Genomic DNA, 18447 nt, shown 5'->3' on the forward strand with positions numbered 1-18447 from the left:
AGGAAAACAGAGTGAAAAAAAGTATTTAACACAAATTAAGGTGTACATCACATAGAACTGTCATCTTCATTAGTGAAATAATTATATTAAAATGTGACTTTGCTTTGTCTAACATAGCACCCAGCAAACAGATCTAAGTTTGTAACACTACTTCATATATAGGTATCTATTGCTACAAGAATCAAGTCTTTAATAGATGTTCCAGAGTGTGTGTTTAAACATTTTATTTAAATGTTTGCACAGTAAGGAACACAGCATTACCAGGTCAACATGAGATGATGGGACACATTGTGATCTCTATATCAGAGCAAACATTATATACAAAACTTTCCATGAGGCTAGTAGAACAAGCCTCCCCAAAAATGTTTTTGGCTGGAGATAGCTAAAAATAAATCTTGCTCAGCTTACCTACACAAGCAGGCCCATTGAATTTCATGGGGAAGAAGAGAGGGAAGCCAATCTCTCGCTCTCCAAAAAGTATCTTAGCCTTGTTCTGGGCCACAAAGACAGCAAAATGTCAATCATGATTATTTCATGGTATCATAAGAGGGCATAGTTTGGGTGCCTTTAACTTTGCATGTCCATGCCTGGCTTCCGACCTACCTTCCACATTTGTTTTGGAGATACCGTAACATATAACAATACAACTAACAGGGTTGGCCTCTTGCAGCCTGAGCACCTCTGTCTCCTCCCCACCATGGCCAGAGATCTCTTTGCAGCACCCTGTCTCTGTTCCCCTCTTCAGGGCCCCTAATGACTCACTCTCCCCAAAGTAATTAAAATATTCCCTACCCAAGGTCCAATTTATTTAATCCTTACACACTGGCTCCCCATCCCCCAACCCCATTGGCTGGCTCTCTCCCCCTTAGATAGGAAGTTTCCAGCCCTTTCTCACAAACCTCAGTCCTAATTTGAAGTCTCTCTCCAAGCAAGAGTTTGTCCCCCTAAGCCTAAACCCCATTCTGTGTCTCCCTCCCCTTAAATAGGGAGTGCCCAGAAGAGCCCTGCACAGGACTAGTGTAGAGCCCCACAGCAGGTCCAGGATCCCACAGGGCCCCATTACCATAACAGCAGGAGCAGGATTAAAATTACTCCCATGCAGGGCTCTAGTCCCCAGCTCTCTTTCCTAGAGCTGGGTCCTAAATTCAACAGTCACTCCTAGACTTTACTCGGCTGGAGTCCTGGCTCTGACTTCCATCTACCTTAGCAAACTATTCCTAAGTCCTCTTAGCTAGGACAACTCTCCTGGTCTTGGGGGCTTTCCTGCAAGAGCTTTACCTCAGTCATTGCCACAGCCTCCTGGATTCCCCTCTCTATAGCTTCATGCTGCCCTTTATAGGGGAATTAGCTGCCCTCCATCAGGCCCGTTAGTGACACAAGTGGGCTGGAGCAGTCCCTTCAGTAATCAGGGTTGGTTGGGCCCAGCCTCAGTCCCTTAAAAGGGGCAAGCCACCCTGTATCAGGCACCCTTAAGTTACTGATAATATCTCAACTAAATGTTGAGCTTCTAAATAGTTCATGTTTTATAAATATCTCCTTTTCCCCTAAATTACTGATATGTCCTTTTAATCTTAACTCAATTTTACCTTAGCTTTATGCCTGGGAATTAGGACAAATTCCTAATTCAGAGGGTTACTATGGATAAATTTATACAACATCTATTTATCTTAAACTTTTGCAATGCATTTATTATATCATACTAAGAAAGTGATACTCTTGCATGCAACATTAGGTGGAGCTAGACCTACTAGCTAAATAGTAAATGGACAATGTGCCAATGTATACAGTGTGATACTATCTTATTTTCTGATTCCTGTCTGTCAGCTCAGCAGTGATGATGGGGCTGAATGAAATATTTCCACCACTCTCTGTTTTGTCCAAGCTTCATGGCTTTGTTCATCTTTAAATTTTTTTTGTTCTCTGTTATTCTTTACGGTGTCTATCCAATGCATCCTTGGTCTTCTACTTCCAGTACCTTCCATGCTGGCGTGTATTGCCATGTATGGAACCTTTTCTGGGTGCATTCTTGACAGGTGTCCAAACCATTGCAGTTATCTTTCTTGAATCTTCTGTAATAGTGTTATTTCTTAACCTAGCGAGGGTAGTTAGTAGTGATTGCTAGTGAAAGGGCACATCTGCTCCTGCAAGTGCACAAAGTCTTGTACATCAAAGATTGCAAATAACTTCTAAACAAAGTATAACATTGGGAGAAACAGTATTGAAGCAAGCTAGTGGATAACTAAGATGTTGCAGAATGATTATGATACACTGGTGAACCACAAAACCAATGAGTTGTGGTCTAACACTTGGCAAACATTGGACCACAGAAACCAAATACATTACTGTCTAACTGACCAACAAATATATCTCATTTTCTTCATGTACCAGTGCATGTTTATTAAACTCCATTTTTTCAGAACACATCATGTTTTCTAGATTATCTGCTTATTCTCTTGGGGCCTGGATTCTTATTTACAATAAAAGATACTTTACATCCTTTTTGGGAGTAAATTATATTTAGGGTGTTCTGGAACTTTGTTTTATTCTTCATCTGAAGATGGCACCTCCAGGGACATAATGCTCTTTACCGTCCAACTGTGACATTGGTTCAGAACTGCTTTACATGAAAGCGTACCATCAGGGGCTAACCTTCGGGGAGGCTAACCCACCAGCCCTCCCCCTTCTGACCACAGCACCCCCCCACACACACACACAGTGGGAACCCCGAGGCCGCCTTCCCCCAGTGGCCAGAGGAGCCCTGCCCCAGCCATCCCAAGCCACTGGCCGGGCTGAGCCACAGGCTAGCCCCAGTGCTGGACCAAGCCTCTGGCCTGAGCACCGGCTGCTGGCAGGCCAGAGCTCCAGGCTGTTGGCTGGAGCTGAGCCCCTGCCAGCTTCAGGGGAGAGAGGCAGGGCCTCAGGTAGAACATGGGTAGAGCCATGGCCTGGGGTAGGGAAGGCTTAGCCTGCCCTTTAATACCCGCCACTCATGCATACCATTTACTGATCACCAAGCCCACATCCTGTAGAATGGAGTTGTTCTAGCTGTTGCAGTGAACATGTGGAGAAGTTTAGCTCCAATTACTCCAGCAGCAAAGGGATTGTTTTGTCCATCACTACCTACAATCCCTAGAGGGTGTAGCAAGATGTCCCAATGCAGCCCAGCCCATACAGAGATTGGTCACAACTCTTTGATGGACAATCCCCCTCATTACAGCTGTCTCCTGCACAATAGGCTAGGTGGAAAAGGTCTCCCAAGCAATAAAAAGATGAAGGACAAAGGAACACCGATTTGGAAGTAAGATTTTTTTCCCCCACAGCACACAAAACTTCATAAATGTTTTCATATTCAGAGATGCCATAGATAGGGGGACAGGTCAGTGCAGGCATGCTAATGCCCTTATGACGGCCAGGATCGGGGAGCAAACTCTGAGCTGCACAGCTCCAAGAATAGTCCTTCTCATTTTTTTGCTTGTGCTCTCAGATTGGGGTCTGCACAAAAAAGCACCAGCTTCCTGCAAACAAAAACACACCAAAGCAAGGCCTGTTGCTTATGGGCATGCTGCAGGGAAGCTGTTGTTGTGCATGTGATCGCAACTGGAGTTCAGCTGGAAGGCAGGTAAGGCCGAGGTTGCTCTCACAGCTCCATGCTCTGAGGGAGCTGCACCTGGCTTCTGGAGACTAGGAGCCAGCACGTGCATAGCCAATGTCAGTAGGTCTCTTCTGCAGGTCAGCGGTCTGCACACGGGGCGTGCCAACAGCCCGGCTCTCTCTGATCTCTGTATTTGTGTCCCGGGGCCAGCAGAGAGCTCTGCACCCCCACAAGCCGCAGAAGAGTCATCCAGCGCCACCGGCTACTCTCTCACAGGCTCATTATATCTTTTGCACCCGCTCCGGCCACGCCTCCGCCCTTCAGGTTGCAGCTGCACTGAATGCAAAGGGAGGAAACTCCGCCCCGGGCCCTGGTTGCAGCCTTCTCTCCCCCGAGCCAGCTTTAGAGACCTGTGGTCTCCATAGAGATAGTAACACCCTGCACCTTTCAATCGCTCTCCGGGAACAATACAAGGGGGGGAAAGGCAGAGAGAAGCAGCAGCAGGAAATCGCTGCGAGCTGATCTCTGGGCAACTTCCCCAGGGTTTTAAACGCACGTGTTGCTGCTGCTGGACACAAGCAAACTCCGCGGCACGAGCCAGGCGACCCTGCCGGGAGTCACTCCGCGGCCACCCCAGATCGAGCGCCTTTTGTTAACGCCAACAAAGCTTCTCCGAGCTGCTCCCCAGGACGGACACGCGCTGCCCGTGCGGAGCAGCCCCGGCCGCAAGAGCCAGGAGCAATAGCTGGAAAGGGGAAGCCCCGCTCGGGAGTAGGAGCGGGCTGAAGGGGATGCGTTTGCAGGGGACTGTGCCTCTTGGAGAGGGACGCGAGCGTTGATCCCAGAGTCGCCGCGGCCACTGCGAGGATTTACACCGGCCCCTGCTCGATTCACTTTCTGGAGGGCAGCGTGCGCTGCCGAGGCGGGTCCCGCGAGCGGGGCAGCGGGTCCACGGGAGCTGCGGGCGGGGAGAGGCTACCAGGCAGCAGGAGTGCGATTGTTTTTGAAGCAGCAGGTTTATGCTAATCACCCTGCTGGGAGCAGCAGTGGGAGGAGGAGAGGAGCCATTTTGAACTCACTTTAAACTTTACTGTGGAAAAGTTGGAATTCTCCAGCCGGGTCCCGAGCGATGTTCCCCGCCGCGGGGCTCTGAGGGAGCGGCCCCGCCTGGCAGAGGAGGACGAGGCCAGGGTCCCCCGGCCCCGCTGCTCATGGCTGAGGGCGGATGAGCCGCCCAGGGGGGTGGATGGATTTTGCAGGAGCCCTTTGGCTGGGATCGCTGCTGCCGCCTGAGACTCGGAGATGCTGCCGGTGCCCGCAGCCGCCTGGCTCTCGTGGCTGGCTCTGCTTTGCCGGCTGGTGCCCGCGGGGGGCTGGGAGCTGCACCTCTCCTGCGGCGCCGGGCGCGCCGGGGACCTGCTGCTGGATGTCTCCCTGGGGCCCGGCTGGCTGTACAGCGTGGACGAGGCGCTGACGGCCCGCCGCGTGCGGGAGGCGGTGGAAGTGACGGCCGCGGGGCAGCTGAGGCGGAGCGGGGCGGCCGGCGGGGGCTGCCCGGCGAGCCCCCCAGGCTGCGCGCGGCTGAAGCGCAACCCGCTGCCTCTCCACGTGCGCATCGCCGCCCAGCGCTCCGGGGCGCTGCTCTCGCTCCGCCTGGCAGTCTACGTGCACAGCCCGGGCTGCCCCCGCCGGGACCGGGGGGCAGGCAGCGGGGGCCAGGCGCGGCCCCGGCTCGCTGCCCGGCTCTCCCCTGGGCAGCTCCCAGCCCCGCTCTGCTTCCCCGCTGCCAGCCGGCACCTGCCCCCAGGGCCCGCCGGGGACCTGCGCTCTGCCCTCATGGCCCTGACCAGCTTCCCTGCCTGCAGCTGCCCGGACCACCACCCCCGGGGCTGCGGCGAGCAGGAGGCAGGGGGGAGGGCTCGGTGCTGCTTGCAGCCCGCCGGGGAGTCCCCTCTGCAGCTGGTCTGTGCCTTGAGGAGGACAGGGGGGGAGATCCTCCTCCAGCTGGGGCTGGAGCGCGCCCTGTCCGCCGGGGCAGGGAAGGAGGAGGGGACTTGGGGGGAACGGGAGCCCGTGGGTGCGAGGGGAGAGGAGAGAGGGGCGGTGGGTGCAGGGCAGGGGGAAGCGCCCACCCTGCTGCTGGGGCCCCAGGGATTGTGGACAGAGGAGCGGGGCGGCTGGGATCCTTCTCTCCAGGGGGCTCGGAGGAGGAGGAGGAGGAGGAGTGCGAACAGCCCTCCGCAGTTCCAGCTGCCCAGCTACCAGGTCTCCATCCCCGAGAACGAGCCTGCGGGTACCCGGGTGATTGCCCTGCGGGCCCAGGACCCGGACGAGGGGGAGGCCGGCCGGCTGGTGTATTCCATGGAGGCGCTCTTCGACGAGCGTTCCAATGACTACTTCTCCATCGACCCGGAGACGGGCAGCGTGGTTACCACGCGCAGCCTGGACCGGGAGACCAAGGACACTCACGTGCTGAAGGTGACTGCGACTGACCAGGGCTCCCCCCGCCGCCGCTCAGCCACCACCTACTTGACTGTGACTGTGAGTGACACCAATGACCACGGGCCGGTGTTCGAGCAGCCTGTGTACCGGGAGACCATCCGGGAGAACATGGAAGTGGGTTACGAGGTGCTGACTATCCGTGCCACGGATGGGGATGCTCCGGCCAACGCCAACATGCTTTACCGCCTGCTGGAGCCAGGGGCCCGGGATGGCGTCTTTGAGATCGACCCACGCTCTGGAGTAGTGAGGACCTGTGCCCCTGTGGATCGTGAGGAGGTCTCTGAGTATCACCTGGTGGTAGAAGCCAATGACCAAGGAAAGGAACCAGGTCCCCGTAGTGCCACGGCTACGGTACACATCACTGTGGAGGATGAGAATGACAACTACCCACAATTCAGTGAGAAGCGCTACTTGGTACAGGTGCCAGAGGATGCCCCGGTGAACAGCCAAGTGCTGCAGGTGCAGGCAACTGACCGGGACCGGGGCAACAATGCCCAGGTGCACTACAGCATTGTGAGTGGCAACCTCAAAGGCCAATTCTATATCCACTCTTTCTCTGGTGCCATCGACCTGATCAATCCTCTGGACTATGAGACCATCCGTGAGTACACACTGAGAATCAAAGCCCAGGATGGGGGCAGGCCCCCTCTGATTAACTCTAGTGGAATGGTATCAGTGCAAGTGGTGGATGTGAATGACAATGCCCCAATCTTTGTCAGCACCCCCTTCCAGGCCACAGTGCTGGAGAACGTGCCATTGGGCTACTCAGTGCTGCATGTTCAGGCAGTGGATGCTGATTCTGGAGACAATGCCCGTCTGGAGTACAACCTTATAGACTTGTCCCCATCTCCTGGCGTGGTGTCCCCAGGTGGGGACACTGGGTTCCCATTCCAGATCAATAACAGCACTGGATGGATTACAGTGTCAGCTGAGCTGGACCGAGAGACTGTGGAGAACTATCACTTTGGGGTAGAGGCTAGGGACCACGGAGTGCCTGTCATGACTTCCTCAGCCAGTGTGGCCATCACGGTCCTGGATGTCAATGATAACAACCCGACTTTCACAGAGAAGGTCTATCAGCTCAGGCTGAATGAGGATGCAGCAGTGGGCAGCAGTGTCCTGACCCTGATAGCAGTAGACAGGGACATTAACAGTGTAGTGACCTACCAGATCACCAGTGGCAACACTAGGAACCGCTTTGCCATCACCAGCCAGAGTGGGGGTGGGCTGATCACCCTGGCCTTGCCCCTGGATTACAAGCAGGAGCGGCAGTACGTGCTGACAGTTACTGCGTCAGATGGTACACTCTTTGACACTGTCCAGGTCTTCATTAATGTCACCGATGCCAACACACACCGCCCGGTCTTCCAGAGCTCCCATTACACAGTGAGCATCAGTGAGGACAAGCCCATTGGCACCTCTATTGTGACCATCGGTGCCACCGATGAAGACACAGGGGAGAATGCCAGGATCACATACATTTTGGAAGATAACATTCCTCAATTCCGCATTGACCCGGACATGGGCACTATCACCACCCTGATGGAGCTAGACTATGAGGACCAGGCCTCTTACACGTTGGCCATTACAGCTCGTGACAATGGGATCCCTCAGAAATCTGACACCACCTACGTGGAGATCCTTATCCTGGATGCCAATGACAATGCCCCCCACTTCCTGCGTGACCGTTACCAGGGCTCGGTCTTTGAAGATGTGCCACTCTCCACCAGTGTCCTTCAGCTGTCTGCCAACGACCGTGACTCAGGCCTCAATGGCCGCCTCCTTTACACCTTCCAGGGTGGTGATGATGGTGATGGAGACTTTTACATTGAGCCCACTTCTGGAGTGATACGCACGCTGCGCAAGCTAGATCGTGAGAACGTGGCTGTCTACAGCCTGCGGGCCTTTGCCATGGACAGAGGCAGCCCACCTCTCAAAGCCTCTGTGGATATCCAGGTCACCGTGCTAGACATCAATGACAACCCGCCTGTCTTTGAACAGGATGAGTTTGACATCTTTGTGGAGGAGAACAGCCCAGTGGGCTCCATCGTGGCACGGATCAGTGCGGCCGACCCAGACGAAGGGACAAATGCACAAATCATGTACCAGATTGTGGAGGGTAACATCCCTGAGGTCTTCCAGCTTGACCTGCTCAACGGTGATCTCACAGCCCTGGTGGATCTGGATTATGAGAGCCGGACGGAGTATGTGATTGTGGTGCAGGCCACCTCAGCCCCTCTCGTCAGCCGAGCCACCGTGCACATTCGCCTGTTGGATCAGAATGACAACCCACCTGTGCTGCAGGACTTCCAGATCCTCTTCAACAACTATGTGACCAACAAGTCTAACAGCTTCCCCTCTGGCGTGATTGGCAAGATCCCAGCCTATGACCCTGATGTGTCCGACAGCCTGGCCTACACTTTTGTTCAAGGCAACGAGTTGAACCTGCTACTGTTGGACTCTGCCACTGGGGAACTCAAACTCAGTCGAGATCTGGACAACAACAGACCCCTGGAGGCTCTTATGATAGTGTCAGTTTCAGGTAAGAAAACTTGGCAGGGGATAATAATGTATGAGAATTTTGTTTATTGGACCAGCATACTGGTACAGGCAGCAACATGCTGTATACAACTTTTAATTTCCTGGCGCAGTGACTTATTTGTGAAATTTCTGGAGAGGAGCCACAAAAATGTATCAGAGCTATGTGCTGTGGACTGACATGAATAGTATGTTGAGGTGTATTGAGCCAGTGATATTTTGAATGACAGGGAAAAACATATAGAGGTTGAGGGCAAAATATATTCCTTGGGCATAGTTAGCTATTTAGGCTAAAACTTTCAGATGTGGATACATAGAGTTAATAAGTGACCTAATTTTTCAAGATACCAAGAATGCACAGCTCTCATTGATTGATTTACATTGAATGTTTAGGCTTACTCCTATAATTAGTTATACATAAGAACAGTGAAAAGTAAAATTAGTGGGTGCACTGTACATATGAGTTGGGGGTTTGCTATTTTTTTTTTTAAACAGCAAGATAAAAGATTTGATTATTTCTTTTTGAATACTGGGAAAGTTGGCTGGTAAATCTCCTTTAGATTTTGGGTCATATTTTCTAGTAAAGTTGGTAGAGCATCACCCATTTGCACCAGCAACCAAAATTTTTGCCTTTTGTTTACATCCTTTAGAAAATAACTCCTACAAAAACAGTCAGTTATAGCTGTATAACACAGTTAATTTCAGTGGGGTTGCTTTGGTGTAACTGAGGATGTTCATTGGCACACAGTGTCACCAAAATAAGTATTGAAAGTTTTCTTTTTTGTCTTTTAGGCTTAACTAATCTAGTATGTAGTCACAATAATTTATTTATTGTGCTAGTAGTGGCTTTAAATTATACAGTGAATTGACATATGGATGCAAGTCCTAAATTGTTACTGTTTTGTTTTACAATACAGTATTTTAAATAACTTGAGAGACAATCCCCACAGAAAAGAAGAGCACTTTCTCCTCAGTTTCTTGTTTATTATGGAATTACTCTTTGTAATTATGGTACGTACAGTGCATCAGTAATGCAATGACTAATCTCCTCCCCAAATTCCACTATGCTGTCTTTATCATGGGCCTGATCCCGCGCAACTCCTGTTGTCTTCAAAGGCCCATCATGAGCAACATTTCTCTGCAGCCTATCACTAATATTTGTATTCTTTTATGTGAAACAGGGTATGTAAGTACTAAGTGTGTACAATGACATCTTTTCTTAACACAAATCGTTCAGATATCTAAATACAGCACAATCGTGGCAACACTTGCTACTGTTAGTAGTGTCACTGGGATAAGTGAGACCTCCTGGTAGATAGCACTATGCTCTGTCAGGTTTGCAGGATCAGGGTCTTTGTTTGCTGCAGGGTAAAGGAAAGTGGTGTTAACTCCAGTCACTGGGGTTATTAGTGTGTGTCATCTGGCGATGGGTTCATGCAAAATGCTAGAAGGGAACTATTTTTGGTAAAATAGCTCATAACTGTTACTTCCACATTCTTTGAAAGCTTACAGAGAAACAGGCAATTGGCTTGCATGTTTGAAATAAGGCATACAGGTGATTTACATGGTCACAATCAGCCTGAACCAGCTGACAGAAAGCAGTAGCTTCTTATCTAACAGCAGGAGATAAAGAACTGGACAAAAAGCAAGAAGGCTGGAAAGGTGATTAAAATGGGCTAGGTGGGAGAGCATATGGGACAGAAGTAGAAGATGATAGCATTCCTTTCTCATGCTAATAATGTCTTCATCCATTTATGCAGATTTCAGTGGGTGAAATACATATAAAAATATGGAAATGAAGTCATGAATGCTTAGAGCACAGTTAAGCTGCTGCCTTATGAGGTCTCATGTAATACAACTATGACGAGTAATGCATTGTTATTACATTTTATGAGAATGTGAGCTCTGAATAATATTAAAAATTAATATTAATATTCTGTAATATTCAAAACTTGTTATCCCTATCACAGCTGCACCCCCACCAGAGATATTTCAAAGAGGCGTTTTCATCAGTTAGCATTCTTAAGTAATTTTGGCAGGCATCAAAGTCAGTTTGATACTGTTTTTGAAAAGTTTTCTGTGTGTGGGAAAAGATTGCTTCATAGAGGTATTTAAGAGGGCAGAGGTCTACAGAGCTTGTGATTCCATTTAGGAAACTCTCACCTCTCCACTTTCTCCAGTTTTCTTTAACAAGTGAAATGGAGAGAACAGCAGCCTTGGAGTGAAATAATCAACATTGTTATCTGTAGTTAACTGAAAAATGTGTCTGCTGGGTGGTCATTAATCTACCTATCAAGCCAGGGAAGCAATCCTGATGCAGGCAAAAGTCCTGTCAGAGTCTGTGGGAGTTTGAGCTGTATATGGACTCTTAGGGGACATACGGAAATGCTGTTGCTGCTGTGCAATCGTGTTTTCACCTACTGACATGGGCTACATCTGAGGTTTGCTGCGAGGGCTCTGTGGATAAGTGTGTGTAAATAAAAAATTAAGTTTATCAGATGTGATAGGTCTTAGACAAATGAGAGGAGACATACTATACCAGGGGTAGCCAAACTTACTGACTCTCCGAGCTGCAGATGACAACAGAATTTTGAGAGCCAGGTTGCCTGCCAGGGCTCAGTCCTTCCCACTCCTGCTTCAGCCCCGAGCCTGGCCAGGTGCACCCCATTGGACTGAAGCCCCTACTCCACCACCCCGCTGCAAGGCAGAGGTCCTGAGCTCCCCTCACTCCAGTCTGGTAGGTGGAGAATGGGGAAGGGCGGGGGAGGCTCTGCAAGCTGCACTTTAACTGTAAAAGAGCTACTCATGAGCCAGGGTTTGGCCACCCTTGTACTAGACAATTACATTAACTTGGAACTTTGACATTTGGATAAAACAGCATTCTCTTATTTGATCTGTAATTGACTTCAAAATGCATGTTTTTATTTCACAAACAAAAGTCCAAAGTTGTCAAAAAAATCTCTGGAAAAAACAGGAAACGAAATTATAGATTTAGTGAAATTTGAAAATGAGAGACCCACTTCATTTAAAAACATGGTCACCTTCAACAGCATAGATATTTGCAGAAGCCATACTGAGACTATGTCTACACTGCCGCGGTAAGTCGACCTATGCTACGCAACTCCAGCTACGTGAATAACGTAGCTGGAGTCGACCTACCTTAGGTCGAGTTACCGTGGGGTCTGCACCACGGGGGGTTGACGGGAGGAAATCTCCCAGCGACTTACCTTTCTCTTCTCATCGGGGGTAGAGTACAGAAGTCGACTGGAGAACGATCTGCCGTCGATTTGGCAGGTCTTTACTAGATCCGCTAAATCAACCGCCGGTGGATCGTTCTCAGAGTGTGGATCCCCTCTGTAATGTAGACCTGCCCTAAGAGTCTGGCCAGACAGTTCAGAAAGAGGGATTCCTTTGTGTGTGGATTTTCCTGTGCTGTGGCACTGTTTCTCCTTGCTCTGGATGCCTCTGAAAGCCCACCACAAAGTCTGGGGTAGGTGCACAGAGAGGAAGCCTAGCAGGGGTGAGGTTGTGTGGATGACTGTTACTAATGTACACCTTTTCCTCTGGCAACGAGCAGGGAATCTTTGTGAAAGGCAGAGGAAAATTAGTCTTTGGACTAGTCCCCTCCATGTGTGAAACCTCCCTTCATAGGGCATGGGCAAATGGCAGGGGAACCAGGATAGCAGTGAATCTCTGGGCCTCAGCTTATTCTGCAGGAAAATGGGAAGAAATCCTGTCCCAGCCCCCACTGCTGGAAAGTTTGCAAAGAAATCTCACAGTTGTCCTCTATTTTACACCTGCTCTGGACTTTTCTACAGGAAGGGGTGGTCTGGACTTATATTTCCCTCGCCTGTGTATGGGATCACAAGGTGTGAATTTTTGAATAGTTGGGATGAAATATTTGCCCCACTGAAGTTAATGGGAGTTTTGCCATTGAGTTCAATGGGGTCAGGATTTCATTGTGGGGATCTAGAGGGTTTTGAATTTTAGAATCTGCAATTGCTTTAGTGTTGTTAAAAGCATGAAATTAGTAAAATTATCAGGATTATGAGCTGATATTCTTTCTCTTCACCTATAACAACATGAGCAAAAATTAAAGGGACACCGTCAACTTGCAGTCCAGTCAGTTTGTAAAAATGAGTTAAAGGTAGTTCTAGATAAAGCATCTGCCCCTAATTTCCCCCTGCTAATTTTAACGGTTTATAGTACAATTGTCCTGTGTTAAAAAATTATATATATTTTTTTCCTCTTGTGCTGTGGGTAGCGGTGCTGGAACACTTTTTATAGTGGGGATGTTGAAAGTCAGCGAAACTGAAAAGCAGTGGTCCCCAAACTTTTTACCTGCACCACCCGCCAGAGCTGGGGCCTGGAGCAGGACCATGTCTCGGGTTGGGGTGGGGGAGTGCAGAAAGGGGCAAGGGGGCTGGGGCTGGTAGCCAGGACCCCAGGTGCAGGGCTGGCAGCTGGAATCCCGTGTAAAATCTCGGGATTCTGCAGCATCCCCTCACCCCCATCCCACACCATTAGTTTCCACGCCTGTGGCTGTGGGAAGGAAAATACACAGGAGTGGGAAACTGATTCTGGCCCCAGTCTTGCATAGGGATCCACTTGTCAGTTGAAGTCAATGGGACTTTCTAAGTGCCCGATCCCACAAACAGTTGTGCCCACACTTTACTGTCATAAGTATTCCCATTGATCTCAGTGGGACAACTTGCATCAGTAATGTTCAGTATATGTACCTGTATTTGCAGGGCTGGGGCATAATGAATACAAAGGTAAAATAATGAAAATAACTGTACAACAATGTAGTCAAATGCACAAAATAAATGGGGAAAAAAATTCTCACATTTCTCTCTCATAACAGTCTTAAATATTACTTGTAGAAAAAGTAGTTTAAAGAAAAACTCTTTCAGGCAGAAGTGTGATTTTTTTTTTTCTCTCTCATTTGCTGGTGCCTCTTTAATCAAATCTCTTTTTCCAGATTGCAGTAGAGATTTTTGGAGGTATTTTTCAAAGGAGACTTTTAGGGCTTGGTTTTGTGTCTAAAGTGTTTTAAACCCAAATCATAATGTTTTATTTTTTCAACCCACTGTCCCCAGAACACATAATTTTAGATTCTGAATTCTGGGGATACATCAGCTTGAAACTGCCAAAATGTATTAATATCAGATTGTGAGAAAATGTCCTCAAAATATATTTTTAAAAGACAAAAGAACATTGCAGTATGTAACTTCTCTTTTAAGAGTTTAAATATTTCAAAATTTAAGCATGATGCTAACTCCAGTTGCAGAGATCTAAAGGTATGAAGATTGAATATTTTTACCAAAAGCATTCAATCATTTAAGCGCTCAGGGATGACAGGAAACATGGAAACTGGATAAAAATAACAAGGTTTATGGGACTTTCAGCTGCTTGTTCTGATAAACTTTTCTACTTGTTGGTGATAGGTGAATTTAAGTTTGATAAATGTTATTTAAAACTGTTTCCCTAGTAAACCTGTGATGATTCTTCTGGAAAAAAACAGGACTATTGGAAAAAATAGAGAACCCTAAGTAAAAAAATTAAATGCCAGCAGTCATTTTGCACCAGTTGATTTTTGTTTTCATTATGATTAATTGGATTATTTCTAATCTGTTCTGATCATCACTCACTTTGAAATTATTGCCATTTTATTTTTTTGGTGGTTATTGGTGCTGCCATTTGGTAACATTAGTAGAAACAAAATCATCACTTCGGGAAAGTGGGAGAAACTTTCTGATAGGTCATAGAAAGTGGAAAGCAAAGATAGCTGAATCAAAAATTAATTTGTAAATTAGAGGGAGTATTGTAGGACTTTTTCTTTTGCCAAATTCCATTTATAATCCTTTTCAAAACTTGAGGTTGAAGTTTAGGGTCAAATTTTCAAAAACACCTAAAACAGGAGCCATCGTCCTATTTTCAAAAGCAATTTAGAAGCCTAAATTCCAATGGCTTTCAGTGAGAGTTAGGCTCCTGTGTGCCTAAGCCACTTTTGAAAATGGGGCTTTGACTCTTAAATCACATAGGTGCTTTTACCAGAAGTGAATAATTTTTTGTAATTTGTTTTCCATTAGGTGCTTGGTATCATGGTGATAAGTGTTCTAAAAAGACCTAGATGGAGATAACTATGAAGTATTTCCTGTGGACCTCAGTTCATTGCCAATGTAGCTAAGACCCTGATCCTGCAATTTACAGTGTGCAGGTGGAATGTTGTGCCTTTGTGGAACCCACCTTGGTTAACAGGTCTCTGACAGGAGCCGTAGTCTACCTGTCCAATGCACATTGCAGGATTGGAACCTAAAATACTATTTTTCAATATTGAAAGCAAATACCTAAATTCAGTACATACATTTCTTAACATACCGTGCATCTAACTTACTACTAATTTTGCACATCGCCTACACTTTAATTGTAAATAAGTTTTGTTATAATTAAGACTACGTTTTAGTCACAGGTATTTTTAGTAAAAGTCATGGACAGGTCACAGGGCAGTAAACAAAAATTCACGGCCTGTGACCTGTCCATTACTTTTCCTATATACCCATAACTAAAATTTGGGTCAGGGCACCGAGGGTTCTGTGTGTGTGTGTGTGTGTGGCCCAGGATCCCTGCTGGGGAGGGTTGGCAGGGCTGGGAGGCTCCCTACCTGGCTCCGACCGGCATGTCCCTGCAGCTCCTAGGGGAGGGGCGGTCAGGGGAGCTCTGCATGCTGCTCCCACCACAAGCGCTGGCTCTGCATCTCCCATTGGTTGGGAACCGCAGCCAATGGGAGCTGTGGGGGCAGCATGCTCAGGCAGTGTGTGGAACCCCCTGGCCGCTTTGACTAGGTGCTGCAGGGACAAGCCAGGGAGCCTCCCACCAGGTAAGTGCCGCCCTGTACCTCAATCCCGTGCCCCAGCCCTGAGCCCCCTCCCACATACTCAAACTGCTGCTGTCCCAGGGAGCCAGCAGAAGCTGCTGCAGAAGTCACAGAGGTCACGGAAAGTCACGGAATCCATGACTTCAGTGACCCCTGTGACAGACATGCAGCCTTAGTTATAATTGTGATGAAATGTAGAAGTAAGGAACTTCAGTGTGGTTTTCTTTACCATTGTCTTTGTAGCAGATAAGAGCAATTAAATTATATATCAAGTTGTTGTTATTGCTGGCATTTTATAGTTATGTTTAAAGAAGGCAGTGCTTAAAGTTTGTTTTCAGTTATGTGCTTTAAATAAACCACTGAGTATGTGAGCTAACAGTATTTCCTTCTATGTATTTCCTTCTATGTTCTTCTGACCTTATGTTAGATATTAAAGTGGGATTTAATGAAGTCACTATAACACCAACAAACCCAAATTAAGATAAGACTCATGTAGTGGTGCAGTAAATGTTTATTATTCTAACTCAGTGATCGTCAAGGGATAATTTTCATTATTGTAGTTAAAAAGTCATTATGCCAGTGTTACCCCATTACCAGTTTGGTCACTTTCTATACAAATAGAACAGAAGGTTACGCACCTTGTTGTGTATTATTTGCATATTGGTGAAGTTAGGGCTGCAGTTTCCTCTTGGACAGAGGGCAGATACTACAGTGATAAGTACTGTATAAACACCTATGATATTTTTAGCAGGGTTTGAGATTAAAAGAACAAAAGGCATGGAAATACAACAGGAGGAATTGGGGGAAAACTTTGCAAGGTCATTTTTGGTTTGCAAAGAATGCATGATCTGGCCCCAAGTGATGAGGTCCGGTGTTTCATTGCTTTATGGAAGTGTAGACTGTGTACATCTTTGGGGTTTTGCATCTCTATTTTATGGCTGATTTTGCTTTTTTAGATTCATGAAGAATTGTGCCAGTAACTTCAGTGATCTGGGATCAGGCCCTACAGAGATGCAGAGGGCTTGAGGGTTTTTTTGTTTTTTTTGTTTCAGCTATGCAGAGTAACCAGTTCTTTTATGAGTGATGTTTCTGCCTTTTTGCAAGAACTTGCTTTCATTTCAATCATTCACAAAGTTACTGGTAGCTTGGGGAAAAGGTCTGGTTTCAGGTATCAACAAAGGAAGGAGTAACACATGAACTGCTTGCTGCGAGCTCCCTGTAGCCACTAGGGAAGTAAATTCTGTAAGTGTAGAACATCGTTGGCCAGGACATCCCAGCAGGTTATATACAATTACAAGGTTACAGTGTACTTATGAATGAATGACCTTTGATACTCCCCATTCCTATCATGATGCTTGGAAAAGATGTACAGACACATCAGGTTTCTTACAAAACAATCATGTGGACACAGAATCCACTTTGTAGTGGGAATAGCCTAAAACTGTAATTTAGAATTGAAACATTCTTGTTGGTCTTGAAAAGCTCTGAAAGTGCAATAGCTGGCACATCCCATGGTAAAGTAATCTGAGAAACAGCAATAATCTGAAGACTAAAAAAGACTAGGGAACAAGTTGTTATTGATCACATTCATTCTGTGTTTGTCTATGAAAGACAGCTGCATGATTATAGTCCATAATTCTTACTTATGGCTGTGTGTTAGAAGATAAAGTCTTCTAACTCAGAGTTGTAGGAAGTTTACGTTACTCAAATGATGAAGGAATCGTCATAATTATTTATTTAAAATGTGGTAGTGTCCAAATGGCCTAATCAGGATTGGCACTCCATTTTGCTGAGAAGTATACAAACAGGAAGGGGTACAAATGGTCCCTGCCCCAAAGCTCTACCTGACTGCATAATGACAAGAGACACTCCATGGGGCTATGATCTGTCCACCGTGTGATGGGTTGAACCCCCCATCCGGGATGCCACCTGATGTGCTGGGGTCCCACTGGTTCCTCCTGTTCCACCAGCGTGGGTTGCCTTACCCTGTTCCGCTGTGCCAGGCCCTCAAGCCTTCTCCAGCTTACACAGAGGTAGGGGCACACCCAGCTGCAAGTGGACATTGAGATCAGCTCTATGTGGGAGGAATCAGCTTGGGGATTGCCTAGCCCTCACATGCACACCTCCTTTGGGGTATAAACCCAAAATAATATTGTCTTGCACTGTATAGAAAGATCTGCACAGCGCAAGCTCATAAATATTCATTCTCTCCCTCAATGTGGAAAGAGATATGCAAGCTTCTTCCCCTCCCCCCCATATGAATTGCACAAACTGGGTTATATTATAAACAAGAAATAAGTTTATTAACTACAAAAGGTAAATTTTAAGTGATTATAAGGAACAGCAAACAGAACAAAGCAGATTACTGAGCAAATAAAACAAAACACGCAAACTAATCTTAATACACTAAGGAAACAGATTACACATAGTAATTTCTCACCCTAAATGTTGTTTAGGCAGGTTGCAGAGTTTCTGCTGCTCAGAGTTCTAGTTATATCTCTTTACAGGGTAAACCCCTGTTCTCAGCCTGGATTCAGCCCTTGCCTTCCCCTAGCTTAATTCCTTGCTTTCTTCAGGATCTTTCAGCTGTCTTCCATCTCGGGTGGAGAGGCAAATGGAGAGCCCAGATTGCCTTGCTTCCCATCCTTAAATAGAATTTACATAAGGCAGGAAGCCTTTGTTTCCAGTGGAAAAGTACCAGCAGTGTTTTGTACCAGATTATGTTATCACATGACCTTGTAGTGTCGGGACAATCATGAGACAAGGTTTATTTGCAAGGTCCACAGGAAAGAACTCCTGGGAAGATGTGGGATCCACATCTTTGAAGACTTATTATCTTTTCCTAATGGCCCATTAAGGTTGATTGTTTACTGTCTGGTGGGCGTTTCCCAAGCATATACAACTGTGTGGGTAATTGTTACGTGGATAATATTCCTAA

The 18447-nt window shown here is 47.2% G+C and overlaps 1 protein-coding gene across 4 annotated transcripts in view; it reads left to right on the plus strand.

Annotated features, from left to right (window-relative positions):
- The first annotated feature begins 256 nt into the window (after nucleotides 1-256).
- Nucleotides 257-18447, plus strand: part of CELSR1 (cadherin EGF LAG seven-pass G-type receptor 1) — a 276811-nt gene continuing 258620 nt past the window's right edge. For 2 of the 4 annotated variants that reach the window (XM_084651572.1, XM_084651573.1), the window contains exon 1: nucleotides 5838-8636. In XM_084651572.1, coding sequence (XP_084507698.1) covers nucleotides 5954-8636 — 2683 coding nt within the window. In that variant the 5' untranslated portion in view covers nucleotides 5838-5953. Of the gene's footprint in view, nucleotides 8637-18447 lie in introns of all 4 variants that reach the window. The other 2 variants (XM_084651571.1, XM_084651574.1) reach the window with 2 other exon arrangements.

Source organism: Lepidochelys olivacea (genome assembly GCF_965140295.1).
Source record: "Lepidochelys olivacea isolate rLepOli2 genome assembly, chromosome: 1".
NCBI classification, from domain to species: Eukaryota; Metazoa; Chordata; order Testudines; family Cheloniidae; genus Lepidochelys; species Lepidochelys olivacea.